The 19540-nt window shown below is 38.0% G+C and overlaps 1 protein-coding gene across 3 annotated transcripts; it reads left to right on the top strand.

Annotated features, from left to right (window-relative positions):
- Positions 1–226: 226 nt before the first annotated feature.
- Positions 227–10540, top strand: LOC131955986 (DNA-directed RNA polymerase I subunit RPA12-like). 3 transcript variants are annotated; one of them, XM_059320325.1, is made up of 6 exons: positions 227–361; positions 3456–3469; positions 7598–7733; positions 8437–8561; positions 9119–9228; positions 10265–10538. In XM_059320325.1, the coding sequence occupies exons 3-6, from the start codon at positions 7604–7606 to the stop codon at positions 10287–10289; spliced, it is 390 nt and encodes a 129-aa protein (XP_059176308.1). In that variant the 5' UTR covers positions 227–361; positions 3456–3469; positions 7598–7603; the 3' UTR covers positions 10290–10538. The 3 variants fall into 3 exon arrangements, with proteins under 3 accessions (XP_059176308.1, XP_059176309.1, XP_059176307.1); XM_059320326.1 differs by lacking the exon at positions 3456–3469 and having other exon boundaries at positions 227–333; XM_059320324.1 differs by lacking the exons at positions 227–361; positions 3456–3469 and adding an exon at positions 3876–3922 and having other exon boundaries at positions 10265–10540.
- The last annotated feature ends 9000 nt before the right edge of the window (positions 10541–19540 follow it).

Here is a 19540-nt window from a genome sequence, read left to right as displayed (position 1 = left end):
AAAAACAAGACCCACCTTCCCGTTTTCTCCGCCAAAATGACATCACAAAGATTGAGATCAGGAAAGATTATTTCAAATAATTACTTTTTAAATTAGGCATAGGCCTACTCAAAACACTTTTCTTGGACAGTTACCATTTTAATGTATATGTGGGCGATGTGGGTTTTCGTGAGAACCTCCGGAAACTTTAATTCAAGGGAAATAACTACAAAAAAGATATAACAATAACAATGCATACACGACTATAACAACACGCCGTGTTTCGAAACAGATCTGTGTCCAGACTACACTACTGACTAGATCTAGAATCTATAGTCTTCTTTTGATTTCTAGGTCCCAATTTAAAGATCTAGATTTCTAGGTAAAATCTTAGTTTAGCGTCGTAAATTCGGCCAAAACTAGTAATGTAGGAGAGAGTGAATTAATGAATATGTCATTAAATATGAGTATATTTTCGTATATTTTGATAAAGTATTATAGATAATTGAATAATAGATCACCATTGATGGTTAAATCAATTTAAATATCCTGAAATTAATTTTTATCAACCCTGTTCGAGATAGTAAATTTGCTATTAAAAACAGCAGCCATCTTAAGAAAATGTTATTGAGAGTAGCTTCCCTTTAATTTCTATTCATATGAAAATGTATTTAAATATGATCGTCTTGTTGTGTAGTCCGTATTACAAAGCATTTTTTTTTAAATTAGAATTTCCTAAGAAACAACTTTATTAATTCTAGAAGCATTGTGAGATGCAACTTGTATCCATGTATTAAATCACGTTTTTTTTTTTACTAATGTTTATTTGATCTTACTATTACTAAATAGTTATGAGTTTTTTCTTATTGTTTGAATGTTCACTATTTTCATTTCAGGTTTTTCTTTTCATCAATAAGTAATTCTATCGTAACTTATGACATTTTTTTACTTCTCTTTACCTGAATTAAACCCAAACCTCCGTCATATTTTTGTCGTCAATGTCACAACAAGTCATAATGTAAAAAAATACGCTTCACTCTGCCTTATCTAAGATCTCTAACCATAATTTTGACAACATTAAATGTTTGTCATCATTTATATATACAGAGAGACAAAATGTAATATCCACCAGCTTCCCTCGTAAAACATCATCTAAAACAATGAGCCAGTCCACCCCTTAAGTGCGTGTTGTCATTATGGTCGATCGCAAGTCTCCACCTGCCAGACACATTTTGGTTATCCTTTGTTGTCAGATTGTCAATATCAAGTACACAAGTGAGTGATATGGGGTTGTCCATAACTGATGTCACATATGATTTGCTACGGGAGTGAGTGAAGATTTGTGACGTCAACTCAGGCGGCTTTGCAATTTATGACGTGTAGGTCTCATGAAGGGAGGTGAACGGGGAAACATACCTAGGTGATTGACGGAGAACCTCTATAATGCTTTGTTCAATCAAAATAACGATATATAAGCATTAGTATAAAACGAATCATCACAAATGTTGCAAGCCTGCTAGTTTAAGACATTCGGCAAAACGGCCGCAACACATTATCCCCGTCCAAAAGGCTTGCCACCAAATGCCTGCCGACGAATAAGCCGCGTCTAATGCGGGGCGTTAGGAATACGGCCATTAGCATGGGCCACGTTAGAGCACCAGTAGGCTATCGCGCTTTGTAAGATGACGTAAATACTTAAATTCAATTTCGCTAAACTGCGCGAAAATTTATTAATGTTCCATCCTTTGAGGAAATTTATTTTCTTGGACTTAAATTGAAATATCATGTTGACTGTCTGGCTCTTAATTTCCGAATATCACTTTTAATGTATCAAGATTCAGAGCTATAATTTACTTTAATAAGTGTCATCTTATCGTTTATTGTGGTTTTTATAAAGCGCAGAGCACTTCAAAATCGGACGGCCATGCTGTTTTCACCAATCTTCTTTTGGAGCTTAATATGGGTAGTCTAGTTCTATACGGTGAGAGCTTAATACATTTTTAAAGGGCCGAAAGTTTCAAGACAGCAAGCTTGCAGAAATAACTACGTACGTTTAAATGGACGAGTGATAGATGTGTTAGGGGCCGTTTAATGAACACCAACTTATGTAATCAAGTTAAACGTCGCAAAAGCGTCAAAAAGGCAGTGCTTGTTGTTTTTTTTCTATAAAATTAGCCTAACGGTCGGCGGGTACCGCTACATGACGTCACGTGAGAGCGTTAACTCGGTGACGATGTGCTAAGTGGGGGAATGAAAAAGGCGGGGTTCAAGAAATGCGACTCGGCAAGCTTTTTACATTTCTTGACCCTTCTTAATAGTTCTTTCGTCCCCACTGAGAAAATGGATCACCAATGAATGACGCGTCATACTTCTACAGCTGGTCTTCCTCCCACAACCATCCCGTTTTCACGAAAAAAAAAAACCTGACCCGTCTCCAAAATCACATCGCTGAGTTCTATTCAACCTCTCCCCACCACAAATCACAATTTCTATCTGAAACAATATGTTCATATGTTTGTTCTGTAATAATGCACGCTGTCATTACTATCTTAAGAGCGACGTCATTTATGAGCGATCTAATACTGCTTACTGCAAATAAAGTGTTTAAAAATTCGACCTCCTAACAATTGTTGTGGTCTTGGATGCACACTATAAAGTCTGATAAGGTCTATTAGTCATTCATGTCAACCATATTTTAAAAAAAGAAAAATTACTATATAGGGGGTCATCCATAAATGATGTCACGCTTTTTTTGACGATTTTTACCTCTCCCCCCTCCCCTCCGTCACACTTCGTCACAAAAAGCCAGACCCCCCCCCCCTAAAATGACGTCACACCTCAGCCTACAACCCCCCCCCCCCTCAAAATTGCAGTTGAATTGTTTTTAAACAGCTATATTTTTCCAAAATCTTGTCTGAACTCTGTCAAAATAGAGTATTTTAATCAATTATTACAATGTATTAAAACAGTTTTTTAAAACGCAAAATAACGTCTAAAATTCGTTTTGTAACATTGCTTTTTTAAAATGCAAAAGTGTGATGTCGCACCATCTGAACCCCTCCCCTCCCCCTCACACACAACGTCACAAAATTACGGGCCCCCCTCCCCCCTACGAGTGTGACGTCATTTATGGACGACCCCCGGCATATATTAAATAAAACAATACAAAACAATCATATTAAACCACAAAATCAACACAAAAGACATGCGAATAGACAATTTTATTGTTTTTAAAACATGGCCGCTGCTTGTATTTACTCATTGTTGTCTCGAACGGGGTAGTTTAAAGTTTATTCCAGGATATTTATGACTGGTTTGGTCTTGGATTGTGATTTGGTATTCAATTATCTGTTATATTATGTAAAATATGACATAAATATGGCCAAATGAAAGAAATATTCATTAGTTACCTTCATCGCACATTACTAGCTACGTTGGAATTTACGACGCTAAACTAAGATTTTACCGATTTCTAGATCTATATCAAACTGTAAGCCTTATTCATATACTTTTATACTGTGATGAACTTAAACTTGATTTAATAGGCTATTTTAGTAGGCCTATTTATTAAACTATTTAATTTATTTAGTTAGGGCCTAGCACACTTCACTATTATAGTACTATTTAATTATTATATAATTATAGTGAATAGTGTGACTTCTTTTGAGTTAGACTAGTGACTAGGTCGCTAGACTATACTATTATTATATCTATATACTAGAAATTTAGATCTATATACTACGGTTCATTACTCGATCCGATCTAAAATCTAGATCTAAGTTATTTATAATATCGAAGTGTCTATTCATTCACAGTCGACTGTGAATAGCCTATTGGGGCTATTCACAGTGACCGTTTTTGATAGATTTAATGTTAAAAATACCTAACTAGGCATGAAGATATGTGGTCGAGCGGTCATTGGGAGTGGCTGCCGTGCCAGAAGGTGTGGGTTCAAATCCTTCAGATGCCCTATTAACTATGACTCTTAATCTATGCCTCTCAATCTTAATATCAAAATATTTTTTCAGTTACTTAAGTTACTCATCGAAGGGTTACTTTTGTTAATTTTTTTTGTGACGTTATTGTTGGCATATCAGCAAAAAAAAAAAAAAGAGAGGAAAAAACACAAAAGTGTGATGGAAACTGTGAATTATAGCTGATTATATTCTAGTGTATAGATTTAGAGTGCATAATTGATCATCTATGACCTACGTAGCCTCAGTAGCAGCTATCTATATATATAATTCTCTTCTTCGAGCCGTTAGAAAACAAGCTGCAAACGCTCTCCCTACCTCCCCACCCCTACATGGTTTTAGTGAGCTGTGTTCACTCTAAATGTTTACAAGCAGAGCCAACGATTTTAAACGTAGGGGGGGGGGGGGGGGGGAGAAGGGGGGGAGGGAAGGAAGGGGGGGGGTAGGGGGTTATGGTCCTTAACGAGCTACTTATAGTGTTTTAAAGAAATATTTTCAGTGTCAGCGTTGGTACTGTCGAATTCACAAATTATGAATTATTGAAAATTAGAAACAACTAAATAGCGGCGTATGTTATGCCGCGGGCCGGCTCGTGTGATATAATATTGAAAATTGTCAATATAATAGGTCTAATGACTAGTGATTATAATCTTAAGCAGTGTTTCTTCCAGACTTTTTTCTCCGGGGGGGGGGGGGGGGCGCACTTGAAATCTTCGGGGGGGGGGGCGCTAAACTTTCTTCGGGGGGGGGGGGGGGGCGGACACTGTTAAAAGTATATATTTTCTATATAAATTATATAAATTTCATTTCGTTCGGGCGGGGGCGGTAAAAAAATTTCGTAGAGATGCCTGGAAGAAACTGTGATCTTAAGCAAGTATTTGGTTTGTGCATTGTGAGAATCACACACAAAAGCTAGTATCTGATATTAGCCTAAAAGCTAAACTAAACTTTAATTGTAATAACTTTTTTATAACAAAATAAAAATAGCACTGCTCTCTTAATCTATACCTCATTCCCCAGTCACAATAAATGCTTTTATTATTTTAAGATATTATTCACAGTCGTATTTAGCATGAAATGACAGCCGACTTTGAATAGCCGTATTGGGGCTATTCACAGTCGGCTGTGAATAGCCCCAATACGGCTATTCCCAACCGGCTGGGAATAGCCTTGGCCTATTTATATTTATATTACGCCTTACGCCTAATATTTAAGTTTAAAGTTAACCACTACCAAGTTACTAGAGGCTATTTTTTTTTAACTTAATTAAGTTTACTTAGGCCTAAGTATTTTCCTATTTGTTATTGAAATTATAGGCTATAGGCCTACTATTTAATATTTATTGTATGTTTTTAATTTTTAAGTTTTTAAGTCTAAAAATTAAAAAAAATAAAAACTCCTTAGAGTGTTTCAGTGTAAGAGTCTAAGACTGACTAAGACTAAGCCAAGCACTAGGTCACTTGACTAAGGCAACTAACAAACAACTAGATCTATATTGCAACTGTTATTCTAAGTTAACAGTTGAGTTAATACTGAGTTGAAGTTCAGTAAGTTGACCCTTCACTGTCACATAGTCTTAGTCTTAATGAATGTAACATGTATTACTATGCAAGTCTTACTCTTAGTACTTTAGTAATAGAGTAATAGTAGTCTTACTGCTGTGTTTTAGACCATTAGGTGTTAGGTTTGTTATATTAACCGTGTTAAGTGTAAGTCTCTAGTCACAGCACTACTCTACTGAACTGTAGCCTAGTGTAGTAGACTAGTCACTGTGTGTTAAGTGGTATTCAGAGTAAAATGTGTGTGTAATGCTGTAAAGTACTGTCATTTAATGTAAAAGTCAATGTTGTACTTGTGTATTAGACAGTAAACCAGTATATGAGGTTACAGTAAAAATCAGTAAAAAATAAACTTAGGCCTAAACATTTTTAACCATTTTGCTCCTAGGCTGCTGCGCATTTCTCACTCCCCACTTCTTAAGGAAAGGGGCAACACTCTTTAAAATATAATCTAAATATAGGTTGGGTCTTTTAAAATTTTCAGAACAAAGCAAATCTCATCCACAGCAGACATACATTGCTGAAACAAAAGTAAAATGGACAACATGTAATAAAATGAATTCTTTGCTACACTTAATTGAACAAAAATAAATTAATTCATAACCATGCCAACAGCAAACACGCTTTGTTGTAATGGACGTAGCACTACTAGACAACTACTATTATTAGCAATTTCCAATTTTAGAAGTACCCACATGTCTAATATTTCTTAAATTAAATATCATTATCACTACTACTATTTATTTTCTTCTAAATTATAAGTGTCCCACATGTCTAATATTTCTTAAATTAAATATCATTATCACTACTACTATTTATTTTCTTCTAAATTATAAGTGTCCCATCATAACTTAGTCCAAAGGCATCATTAACACAAAAATCATGACTCCACAGCAAAAAGATGCAAATATAAAAAAAGAAGCGTTTGGCGATATCAGGGGTTAAAGGGTTAAATAAGTAATTTACTCTAATAGATAATTACACAACATATAGATCTAGATCTGGGACTTACTCAGTGGGAGAATACAGGTGTGGATAAGGGTCAGGCCCAGGCTGGAGTAACATATTAAGCCTCTTTGTAAGGGGTCGGCGTGGCCGAGTCGGTAAAGCTCATGGTTGCTAAACTGAAAAGTCTCGAGTTCAAACCCTCGGGCAGATGAGGCTCGTTAGCTGGGGACAGCCACTCTTCTAGGAGAGACAACTCCAAAATCAAACAACTGCTGCCTTGTAGTTTGTTCTTGATTGGACAAATGCTATGAAGCAAATCCAAAAAGAAAAGCAGGCTGAAATCGGAGTCAATGGCCTCAATGGCGCATAACCAGTTGACACGTATCCTTAATTGACGAGAATTGTGATGGAAGCATGGTCGAGTCGGCAAAGCTCATGTTTGATAAATTGGAAAAAAAAAAAAAGTCTCGAGCTCAAACCCTCTGGAAGATAAGGCTCGATCCCTTCCAACACTAAAAATTAAGGACGAAGAAGAAGAAGAATCCTCTTTGTAAATAGTAATCAGTACAATGGTTACAAGTACACTAAACAAGTACTTGTACTTGTTTAGTGTACTTGTGTAAAAACAGTAACCAACTAGAACAGGCATAAGGCACACAATGTCAAACTGTAAAAGTAGAAGTAAAGTTCCCCTTCCAAATCTGATGATATATGGGGCCATAGAAGTAGAGTTCACATGTTTCTGTGACCTCGGCATATGAAGAGATAGTGTGCTCAGCTCTATGCCCAACCGCCTTTACTTTCCCTAGCGTGAGTTAAGTACCCATCAGAGCTGGGTTGAGTCAGGGACGGTCTACTGATTTGAATCAGGATTCGAACTCGAGACTCACAGGTTAGCAGTCTAGCTCTATACTGCTAGCCCACTCCATCCCTTGATTACATTTCCCAACCTACACTTTTTAAAAGAACCCTATTTGATATTTTAAGAATTGTTATTGAAGCCCTTATTTTTTCTGTTTAATCATCATGTTGGATCACAAACAATGTACTAGCCTTCTCACCAATAGGCTGTTGAAATATATTGAATGTATATTTACGCCTTCACATCTATTTAATGAGTTTTAATATATTTCACAGATCACAATGTCAGAACCTCCACCCTTTACCACTGATCTACAGTTTTGTCCTTTCTGTGGCTCTGTGCTACCTCTGCCTAGTATTGGACAAAGTATTATTTCATGTGCACGGTGTCCAGCTACAAGGAACTTAAAAGGTAGGTTAAGGGTTAAACTATAGACATGTATCATTTCGTATGAACAATATCTAGCTGCAAGGAATTAAAAAGGTAGGGTAAAACTAAACAATTTGATTGGTGCTACTAAATTAGCCATACATGAATGTCATACAACATTGTCAGATGGTAGAACACAACTGATAACCTGAAAGGTGAACCATTAGGTGTAGCCCAGCAACCAAATACAAGGGTCCCAGGAAATTTTCATCCAGTGGCCCCACTCAAGCTTAATCAGCACCTAGGATAAGAGGATTGTGTTGGGACCTCAAGATCTACACAAATTACTTCTTGAGCATTAGTGTTGCATATGCTCAGAGACATTCTTAGGGACAAATTTAAAATCATGTGAACAGTTGATCAAATAAAATAACTTTCTAGTGTAATAAACTTTTACTCCATCACATTGACTTTTTTTACCTCTTAGTTTGTCATTTTTTAACTAATTTTTTTAGCATAAATTAATCTATCATTTAACACTTAGAGGTATGTTTAACTTTACTCAGATATTTTGCAACAATCAAACCATTCAGTTTAAAATAATTTTTAATTGCTTTTTTAAATTGATTATTTTTTTATTGCAACTGTTATCTGTTTTGATAGGTGTCTAAGGGAGGAAACTGCCATCAACTTTTGTTCAGATTTAAAAAATTAGTAGCTTTTCTTTTACATCTGTTTTCTCCAGAATACCAAGATGTCACAGAAACTTTTATCATTCATTTCAACGCCCCCAAAAGAAAACAAAAGAAAAATAAAGAAGCAGAAGATCTCATAAAAGAAGAGTTGATACCTGAATTCCAGGGCCCAACTGTAAGAAGTTCAGTTAATTAAATGCAGTATTTGATCTGAAATAAGCCTAACAAGTTGCTCTTAAAAACATTTTCTGCAACTAATTTTTATTCTGTCTGTAGTTTAATAATTTTAATGGATAAAAAAATTGTCTGATTATAATTTATTTTAGAGTTTATTCTTGAAATTAATTCACCTTAAAATAGTGTAATTTTAAGTGGGGAGGCTGGGGATCCAACGTAGCAAACAATCAGCTTCTCACCATAGTTTGGTATATGGTGAACCAGTGTTTAAAAATTATCTTTGATGAATTAGGTGAACGAGTGTTTAAAAATTATCTTTGATGAATTAGGTGAACCAGTGTTTAAAAATTATCTTTGATGAATTAGGTGAACCAGTGTTTAAAAATTATCTTTGATGAATTAGGTGAACCAGTGTTTAAAAATTATCTTTGATGAATTAGGTGAACCAGTGTTTAAAAAATTATCTTTGATGAATCAGGTGAACTAGCCATTTAAATAATTACCTTTGATGTACCAGGTGAACTAGTATTTAAAAATGTATTCTTGATGAATCAGGTGGAGCGCCAGTGTTCCAGGTGCAACCACGACATCATGATCTACACAACCAGGCAGACACGATCGGCAGACGAGGGTCAGACAGTTTTTTACACATGTGTCAAGTGCAAGTAAGTTTCACTTTTTTGTGTTTCTTCTTCTTTGTTCTTAATTTTTAGTGCTGGAAGGGATCGAGCCTTATCTGCCAGAGGGTTTGAACTCGAGCCTTTTTCAAATTTATTAACCATGGTCTTTTGCCGACTCGATCACGCCTCCATCACAATGAAGGATACGTGTCAACTGGTTATGCGCCATTGAGGCCATCGACTCCAATTTCAGCCTGCTTTTTGGAGTTGTCTCTCCTAGAAGAGTGGCTTTCCCCAGCTAATGAGCCTCATCTGCCCGAGGGTTTAAACTCGTAACTTTTCGGTTTAGCAACCATGAGCTTTACCGACTCGATCACACCGACACCTACTTTTTGTGTGATGTGTGATATAAGTTTCACTTTTTGTGTGATGTGTGATATAAGTTTCACTTTTTGTGTGATGTGTGATATAAGTTTCACTTTTTGTGTGATGTGTGATATTAGTTTCACTTTTTGTGTGATGTGTGATATAAGTTTCACTTTTTATGTGATATGTTGTTTCACTTGTCTTTGTGATATGTGACAAAAGTTTCACATGTCATTGTGATGTGTGATATAAGTTTCACTTTTTTGTGTAATGTTTCAAATGTTATAAGTTACACTTTTTGTGATAGGTGAACAGAACCGCTATAACTCTCAAATGTTTGTGTGATGTGTGAAATGCTATAAGTTTCACTGTTTTGTGTGATTTGTTTGTGTGCTATTTAATGTTGATTATTATTTATATTTTATAAACTACAATACTAATTTTTTTTAAACTGTCACTGGATAATCAATGTTAAACAACCACTTTAAGCAGAGAACAAAATAAAGAAAATTGTTTTTAAATGTTTTTATTAATTCTCTCAAGCGCAAGTTTTTTTTTTTCAAGCTTATATGTTTTTGATATATTCACATAGAGATATCTTAAGTCAAAATTTTCTTTTATTCTTGGTAAAAATACAATTTTTCATTGTTTTGTGACCAGCTACTCTTTGTTTTAAAAGATAATATGATTTATTTATTTTTGTTTTGTTTTGCAGATTTCAAGACATTGAGTATTCCTAGTTTTTATCCCATGCCAGAGTGAATACAGTCCAATGAATATTTTGCTGCTCTAACTTGTTTATACATGTCAATAAAATAAAATAAAATTACTAGTGCTGTTTATGTGTGAATTTATAATATGGTGCATATATAATATGGTACAAGTTATTTGTAGAAACTTCAGTGCAGCTTTACAAATGTTTATATGTTTTTATGTAAGTGTTGTTACGGTCTGGGCTTTTGATAGTGTTAAGGCTGAAGTATCCATATTTGCAAAATCTACCTAACCTCTAAGTTCTTTCTGCTATCTATATCACTTCCTTTCCAATTCTTCTTATGCTTATAGACGTGTGTGTACTATAATGTTTACTTTTTAATCTCAATATAACTAAAACACTATAGTTTTAAGGTTAATGTAAATGTGTAAGTAAAAGGGACGCTGCTCAAAATCTACGCAAATACTTTTATGTAACAATCCTTACAGTTTAATGTTGATGATTAGGCGTAAGAATAAAAGAATGAAGAATAAAATCTTTGTTCTTAGTTCTAACGATTCCATCAAAGTCCACAAGGTCAAGCGTCATCAATATTCTAACCCCTCATACATCACACAGCCCATAAGGTCAAACTACATCAATATTCTAACCCCGCCCACATCACACACAGCCCATAAGGTCAAGCTACATCAATATTCTAACCCCGCCCACATCACACACAGCCCATAAGGTCAAGCTACATCAATATTCTAACCCCGCCCACATCACACACAGCCCATAAGGTCAAGCTACATCAATATTCTGACCCCTCCAACATCACACAGCCCATAAGGTCAAGCTACATCAATATTCTGACCCCTCCAACATCACACAGCCCATAAGGTCAAGCTACATCAATATTCTGACCCCTCCTGGATCAAAGCCCATAAGGTCAAGCTACATCAATATTCTGACCCCTCCAACATCACACAGCCCATAAGGTCAAGCTACATCAATATTCTGACCCCTCCTGGATCAAAGCCCATAAGGTCAAGCTACATCAATATTCTGACCCCTCCAACATCACACAGCCCATAAGGTCAAGCTACATCAATATTCTGACCCCTCCTGGATCAAAGCCCATAAGGTCAAGCTACATCAATATTCTGACCCCTCCAACATCACACAGCCCATAAGGTCAAGCTACATCAATATTCTGACCCCTCCTGGATCAAAGCCCATAAGGTCAAGCTACATCAATATTCTGACCCCTCATACATCACACACCTCAAGCGCAGTAGCGTAGCGAGGGGGGGGGGGGTGGCGGGGGGGGGGGGGGACATATGTCCCCGGGCGCCGACCTTAGGGGGCGCCGAAATGGGTTGGAAAAATAAATTGAAAGGTTGAGGGGGGTGCAAATCGAAAGTTTGAGGGGGGGGGTGCATATGGAAATCTCGAGGGGGGGGGGTGCAAATCGAAAGTTTGAAGGGGGGGGGGTGCATATGGAAATCTCGAGGGAGGGGGTGCAAATCAAAAGTTTGAGGGGGGGGGGGGTGCAAATCGAAATCTTGAGGGGGGGGGGTGCAAATCGAAAAGTTTGTCCCCGGGCGCCGGGAAGGGTCGCTACGCCTCTGCTCAAGCGTCATCAATATTCTAACCCCTCCATCATACACAGCCCATAAGGTCAAGCTACATCAATATTCTAACCCCTCCCAAATCACACACACATCCAGAGAATGTTATCAGCTGATGTTTGCAAACAATGCCAATCCATCCCCAGAAAGTTTTAAGTTTGAACTTTACTCTTGTTAATATCAAGATAATTTCACAATAATAGTTTACAGAAGCTCTTTTTTTCTATGTAAAGCGAAGTAACTCCATTAAAATAACCGATTTATAAGCCTAGCCTAGTCATGTCCCCTTAAAATGGTAAACTCTCAGTCAACACGAAAGCGAAATAACTCCATTAAAATAATCGACAAGATAAACCTAGCCTAGTTACGCCCCCTTAAAATGGTAATTTCTCAGTAATTCACACGCACAGAAGGCGATTGTGTTTGGGTGGTTGGTAAAAAATCGGAAAAAATAAACCTCGTGTTTTTAAACCATCTTGTCTTTTAACAAAAATTTTATGTAACAACGTTTTTCAAGAGAGTAATGTATGTTTATATTGTTTATTTGTGAGTTGTTTAATAACAGAAGACTATGAGCTATTGGAAACAAATCTGCCCACGTTTTAAGACAATGAGAAAAATAAAAAACTTGAAACGTGTTGGGTTATGTGCTCTTTATTTCAGCATTTTAAACTAGTTTTAAGAATCATTTGAGATCCGCGTCCGGGGTACTTTGCAAAATTGATTACCGCGTTCGTGATCTAAATGATACAGACACAAAGAGATGAAACTTAGGTAACTAATAAATAAATATAATAGATAGTGTGTGATGACGGGGTTAGTGTGTGACGACGGGTTTTGTGTGTAAACAATGAGAGCGTGTGACGTTTGTGTATGTTTGAATGAACGTAGGACAGTGGCTAGTACAAGTTAAACAAAAAAAGGGGAGGGGGGGTGTTCTGACAGGTGCGTGGCTGAGTAATGTTCATCGGGTTAACAATAAGTTGTTGTTTTTTAATGGGGGACGGGGGGATGGGAGTAATGGAATGTAGCACACGTGTCAAAAATTGTGATACGGTATGTTCATGAGCGATATCAATTTTATTTTTTTAAAAACCAGACAGATAGTGTTAGTGTAAGAAGACATGTTGACTCATGTTGTGATCGTGTAAGACAGGGGTCTCCAAACTACGGCCCGAGGGGGGGGGGGTGTAGGGTCGGGGTTAGGGGAAAGTGGGGGGGGGGGGGGTTAGTGTTTTAAAGCAAATATTTTCAGTGGCAGCATTGGTACTGTCGAATTTACAAATTATGAATTACTGAAAAGTAGAAAATAAAACAACTAAATAGCGGCGTATGATACGCTGCGGGTCAGCTCGTAGGTACTAAAGTGCTAAAGTGACCCACGCTTTTCTTTATAGTTATTTAAATAGTAGTCTATAATTTATTTTCTACTTTTTAGTGCATTATTACATAAAAGCTTGTTATTAAAACGTTTTTTTAAATGAATTTTTTTACCCCCTCCGCTTGTAGGCGTAGGCCTACTGTCATAAAAATTAACTGGGGCAACATGTATGTTTATTTTTTGTTAAGCGCGACAACTCTTTTATACTGTCGACAGCATCATCCAAGCTTGGTTACTTCCCCTTAAGAGAGGATTATAATATCTGAATATGTGACTATGTGATGAGGGTATGTCATGCCACCCCACCCCCACCCCCCCCCCCCCTCTCCCTACACGGACAATATAGAACACAATATTAAAATCAAATATGAAATAAATAATTTAATCACCGTCCACCCACACTAAGGTAAATGGATGGGGTGAGTGGTGTGTGTGGAGGAGGGAGGGGGGGGGGGTGACTATGAAGTAAAAACAATCGGTAAAATAAGCTTCCTCCTTAGAGGCATCTTATTTATTTAATAAAATAACATCAAGTTTCAAAGACTAGTTCTCTTTTTTCAATATTGTTTGAACGTGTGGGAAAAAATTCTACCTTCCTTTTAAAACATATTAAAGAAATAATACATAAATTGAAACGCGCTGGAAGTTATGTGATGTTGTATTACATTTTTAAAACAAGTTACGAGAAAGATTTCAGAATTATACCCTATGTACTTCACAATGTCGATGGATGCTTTAGTGATATAGAACATAGTTTTAAAAAGTTCTAAGCTTGTTACCAAATATATACTGATATATGTGTATGTTGTCTGGTGACTACAGTTAGATCGGTTGTGTGATGACGGAGTTTTGTGTGTACGTGAAAGTGCTACGTGTAAACAATGTGTAGTGAGATTGTCTGACATTCGTGTATGTTCGATGGGTGGGTGTAGGACAGTGTCTAGTGCAAGGTTAACAAGTGTTGGTGTGTTTTGACATGTGGGTGGCTGAGCTAGTGTTCAGGGGACGAACAATGAGAGATGGGAAAAGGGAAACAACTGGTGACACGGACTATGGAGGGGGGGGGGGGTGTGAAGGAGAATAGATTAAACACGCATGTCAAAACCTATGACATGGTGTGTTCAACAGCTATTTTACTTTTTATTTTTGATATGGGAAATTTCTTAACGTGTGTTGGCTATTGAAAAGACTTCCCAAGATAAACTAGCTCAACTGTATCGCTTTGCTGTTTTTGGTAGACATATTAAATTGTGTAAGTTGACTGGATTCTGTTGTTCATTCTGTGTGTGTAGATTCTGTGTGGGGATTATGATTTGTTCGTGGGATCAGCAAGGACTGTTTATTTCTGGACAGTGCTTCTATGTAATTAATAGGACCCATCACCAAAAAAACCAACAACAGAGGAAACACCAACAAGGCTCCATCAATAAAAGGCCCGATCAACGAGAGGAACAATAAGCTAGAGGACCCATCAGCTAGTGTACCCATCAGCTAGAGGCTCCATCAGCTAGATCAACAAGATGATCAAACACAATGAAAATCAGTAAGTGCGTAGCGGGCTTGTATATGTATACAGTAAACAAAAACAAAATATTATAAACAAACTACCACAAACCAACGAACATAAGTTACCACCATTAACTGACAACAGACCAACGAACAACAACTAACCCATTAACAGACAACCAACTAAACATAGACCACAAAATCACTAACTTTCAAATGACAAACAATTAGGACGTCATTATACCTCCCAGTCTACAAGTAGGACATCATTACACATTAAGCATGTAAGTAGGGCGTCATCACACATTCCAGTACATAATTAGGACGTCCCAGCATACAATTAAGATGTCATTACACCTCACAGCTTACCATTTGAACGTCATTAAACCCCCAAGCCTACAAGTAGAACGTCATTACACTTCCCAGCTTACAAATAGGACGTCATTACACATTTAGTATATAAGAAGGACGTCATTGCAAATCCCAGCACACATGTAGGACGTCATTACATATTCAAGCATACAATTAGAACGACATTACACATTCCATCAAACCATAGGGACGTCATTGCACATTTTAGCATATAATTAGGACCTCATCAGCCATTACAGCACACACGTAGGACGTCATTAGACATTCCAGTACATAATTAGGACGTCATTATATATCCCAGCATACAATTAAGACGTAATTACACCTCCAAGCTTACAAGTAGGACATCATTCCACACTCCAGCATAAATGTAAGTCAAACTTGCACCTCCCACCATGCATTTAGCACGTCATTACACATTACAGCATACAATTAGCACGTCATTACACATTACAGCATACAATTAGCACGTCATTACACATTACAGCATACAATTAGGATGTCGTTTCACATCCCAGCATTAAATATGGATGTCATTATACATCTTAGCATACAATTAGGACGTCATTGTACATCTTAGCATACAAATAGATGTTTTTTTTTAAACATTCCAGCATTCAATTAGAAAGATGTTACACATCCCAGCATACAATTAGGACGTCATTGCACATCCTAGCATACTTGGATTTTTACTTTCTCGTATATACGAAGTATAGAGAAAGTATTGTAATCGTGCACAAAAATAACATGAAATTTTGACAGTTTTCACCGTTTTACTCCTCAGTCCTTCATCACATTCGAAGTATAGAGGACTTATTTTAATCGGGCAAAAATTATCAATCCAGATTTATCAAAATTAAGAGGTTTTATGCGTAATCCAGTCTGAAAAACTGGGCTTTGCAATTCTGTCCGTATGTCTGTGTGTCTGTCTGTCCGTGTGTAAACACGATAACTTGAGTACCGTTACAGCTAGGTTGATGAAATTTCATATATAAGTATTTTATCAAAATCGTAGATCCGCATCAACTTTTGTGCGATTTTCGATAACCGGAAGTGGTACTTTTTCTACTTTGAATTTTTCAAAAGCCTATAACTTGAGTACTATTTCCGATAGATAAATGAAATTTCACATGTAAGTAAAAGATCTAATTCTCTACCTTCTGTTAAATTTTGAGTAATTTCCATTGACCGGAAGTAGTAATTTACGCTACTTCCGATTTCTCAAAAAACGAATGTAAATTAGTACTAATAATATTGCGCACTATTGTGCACTTTTTTATTTGGCGTTCACTTGGTGTGCAATTCTTTTGTCTACGAGATTTTATTCTATTTTTAAAACTTTAAGTATTTAAAATGGATTAAAAATCATGTCTATAGCCCGAGTTCCCATCCCCTGTTGTTTTATATAAGAATATTCGAGAAAGATTAGGGGAGATCACTCCCGGTTTATTTTAAAAATGAAATTATCTTTCTATCAATTTGTCTTTGATTAGGATCAACATTGAGTAAGACAGATCTGCTTTTATTTCGACTTAAAATAAAACATGTTAAATTTTTATTTATTCAATTCTACATTTTTTTTAAATGCGAGAGTGGAACATCACACTACTTGAACCATCTACCACTACTCATAACTGTTCGATCCCCACCCCCTCCCCTTTCCGCTAATCCCGCTAGGGCCGTAGCCTACTGTCATAAAATTAACAGGGGCAATAAAAATGTTTATTTTCTTTGTCAAGCGCGACAACTCTATTAATACTTTCAACAGCGTCATCCAAGCTTAGTTACTTCCTCTTAATAGAGGATAATATTTGAATATGTGTCATGCAACCCCCCCCCCCCCCCCCCCCCACACACACACACCCCTCCACGGACAATATAGAACGCAATATTAAAATAAAATCTGAAATATATAATTTAATCATCGTCCACCCACACTAAGGTAAATGGATGGGGCGAGTGGTGTGTGCGTGGGGGGGGGGGGGGGGGAGAGGGAGGGGTGACTGAGGTAAAAACAACAACAACTGTAAAATAAGCTTTCTCATTAGAGGCATCTTATTTATCTAATAAAATACAAGTTTCAAAGACTAGTTATCTCTTTCTTTGCGAGTTGTTTAAGAAGCATGGGGGGTCACCATCATTTTAAAACATATCAAAGAAAAGAATACGTATAGAAACGCGTTGTATTTATGTGATGTAGTATTACATTTTTAAAACAAGTAACGAGAAAGATTTCCGAATTATACCCTAGGCAGGGGCGTTGTGATGGGGGTGCTGACCGCACTAGGTGACACCATTTTGTGGGGTGACACCAAGGAAAAAATTGGAAAATATATAGATCGTTCCAGTTAAATGAATGATTAATTAGAAATAAATAGTCTTCTTTAATACACAAATTAAATTGTGTAAAATTGTGTGGTTTCTGTGTGTGGATTGTGTTTTTAGATTATGATTTGTTCCTGGAATAAGCATGGACTTTATTTCTTAACATCTTCTCTATGTAATCACCAGGACCCAGCAAGAAAAAAAAAACCCAACAACATGAGAAAACATTAACAAGGCTCCATTAATAAAAGGACCGTTCAACTAGAGGAACCATTAGCTAGAGGACCCATCAGCTAGAGGACCCATCAGCTAGAGGACCCATCAGCTAGAGGACCCATCAGCTAAAGGACCCTTCCGCTAGAGGACCCATCAGCTAAAGGACCCTTCTTCTAGAGGACCCATCAACACGATGATCAGACACGACAAAAATCAGTAAGTGCGTAGCTTGCGTGTATATTTACACAGTAAACATAAACAACATATTACCATGCCAGATAAGCAGCGTTCAAGCAAACTGTCAGAGGTGGGCCTCTCATATATGGGCTTTACCTTCTCAGCCAGCACAAACTCTGACAGAAAGCAGCTGCTTTTACCTGTGTGTGTGAAGGGGGTGTTTGCTTGAGAGCCATGGCTCTCTGCCAAAAGCACCAAGACTCAACTCCTGCGGGACAGTCATCGTGGTTGGGCACTTCGTAAGAGGAAGCTGCATGGTAGAAGCTCATGAAGATTTTTTTCCTCAGTTCTTCTACATCTGCACATTTACTGGCAACTGCCTTCTTATAATACCTCTGGAGAAGGTTCATCTTTGCCTGTAAATTGAGGAATATTTTTAAAAATTAAAATATGTTTACAAAATAAATTGTCACTGTAGCAAGGAACATAAAATTGAAAATTCTGACAATATTTAAAAAGGGTACTAACTTGTGTAAGGCTTCCAGCTTTCCGTCCACCTATCGTCCTGCCATTCTTCGCTTCTGCAGCCACTAGGTTTCTAAGTGCCGTTCCTAATCTCTTGAACACGTGATTGGTGCACTCCTCTTTTGTTATAGGCACATCATAAGGTGACAGAGACAGAAGCTCGTTGTACGTCTTGCAGTCTCCGTCACTTACAAGTGCGTGGAACATGAGGCGTGGAACATGAGGCGTGGAACATGAGGCGTGGAACATGAGGCGTGGAACATGAGGCGTGGAACATGAGGCGTGGAACATGAGGCGTGGAACATGAGGCGTGGAACATGAGGCGTGGAACATGAGGCGTGGAACATGAGGCGTGGAACATGAGGCGTGGAACATGAGGCGTGGAACATGAGGCGTGGAACATGAGGCGTGGAACATGAGGCGTGGAACATGAGGCGTGGAACATGAGGCGTGGAACATGAGGCGTGGAACATGAGGCGTGGAACATGAGGCGTGGAACATGAGGCGTGGAACATGAGGCGTGGAACATGAGGCGTGGAACATGAGGCGTGGAACATGAGGCGTGGAACATGAGGCGTGGAACATGAGGCGTGGAACATGAGGCGTGGAACATGAGGCGTGGAACATGAGGCGTGGAACATGAGGCGTGGAACATGAGGCGTGGAACATGAGGCGTGGAACATGAGGCGTGGAACATGAGGCGTGGAACATGAGGCGTGGAACATGAGGCGTGGAACATGAGGCGTGGAACATGAGGCGTGGAACATGAGGCGTGGAACATGAGGCGTGGAACATGAGGCGTGGAACATGAGGCGTGGAACATGAGGCGTGGAACATGAGGCGTGGAACATGAGGCGTGGAACATGAGGCGTGGAACATGAGGCGTGGAACATGAGGCGTGGAACATGAGGCGTGGAACATGAGGCGTGGAACATGAGGCGTGGAACATGAGGCGTGGAACATGAGGCGTGGAACATGAGGCGTGGAACATGAGGCGTGGAACATGAGGCGTGGAACATGAGGCGTGGAACATGAGGCGTGGAACATGAGGCGTGGAACATGAGGCGTGGAACATGAGGCGTGGAACATGAGGCGTGGAACATGAGGCGTGGAACATGAGGCGTGGAACATGAGGCGTGGAACATGAGGCGTGGAACATGA

This window comes from Physella acuta, unplaced genomic scaffold, assembly GCF_028476545.2.
Source record: "Physella acuta isolate Inbredline_101_S28 unplaced genomic scaffold, ASM2847654v3 ptg001120l, whole genome shotgun sequence".
Taxonomy (NCBI): Eukaryota; Metazoa; Mollusca; class Gastropoda; family Physidae; genus Physella; species Physella acuta.
This window is presented reverse-complemented; position numbering and strand designations above follow the sequence as displayed.

Coding starts and splice junctions, on each gene's coding strand:
- LOC131955986 (XM_059320324.1), top strand. CDS start 3,881: ATGTGGTCGAGCGGTCATTGGGAGTGGCTGCCGTGCCAGAAG. Junction 3,923..7,597: donor AGTGGCTGCCGTGCCAGAAG/GTGTGGGTTCAA, acceptor TATATTTCACAG/ATCACAATGTCAGAACCTCC. Junction 8,562..9,118: donor CTGAATTCCAGGGCCCAACT/GTAAGAAGTTCA, acceptor TTGATGAATCAG/GTGGAGCGCCAGTGTTCCAG.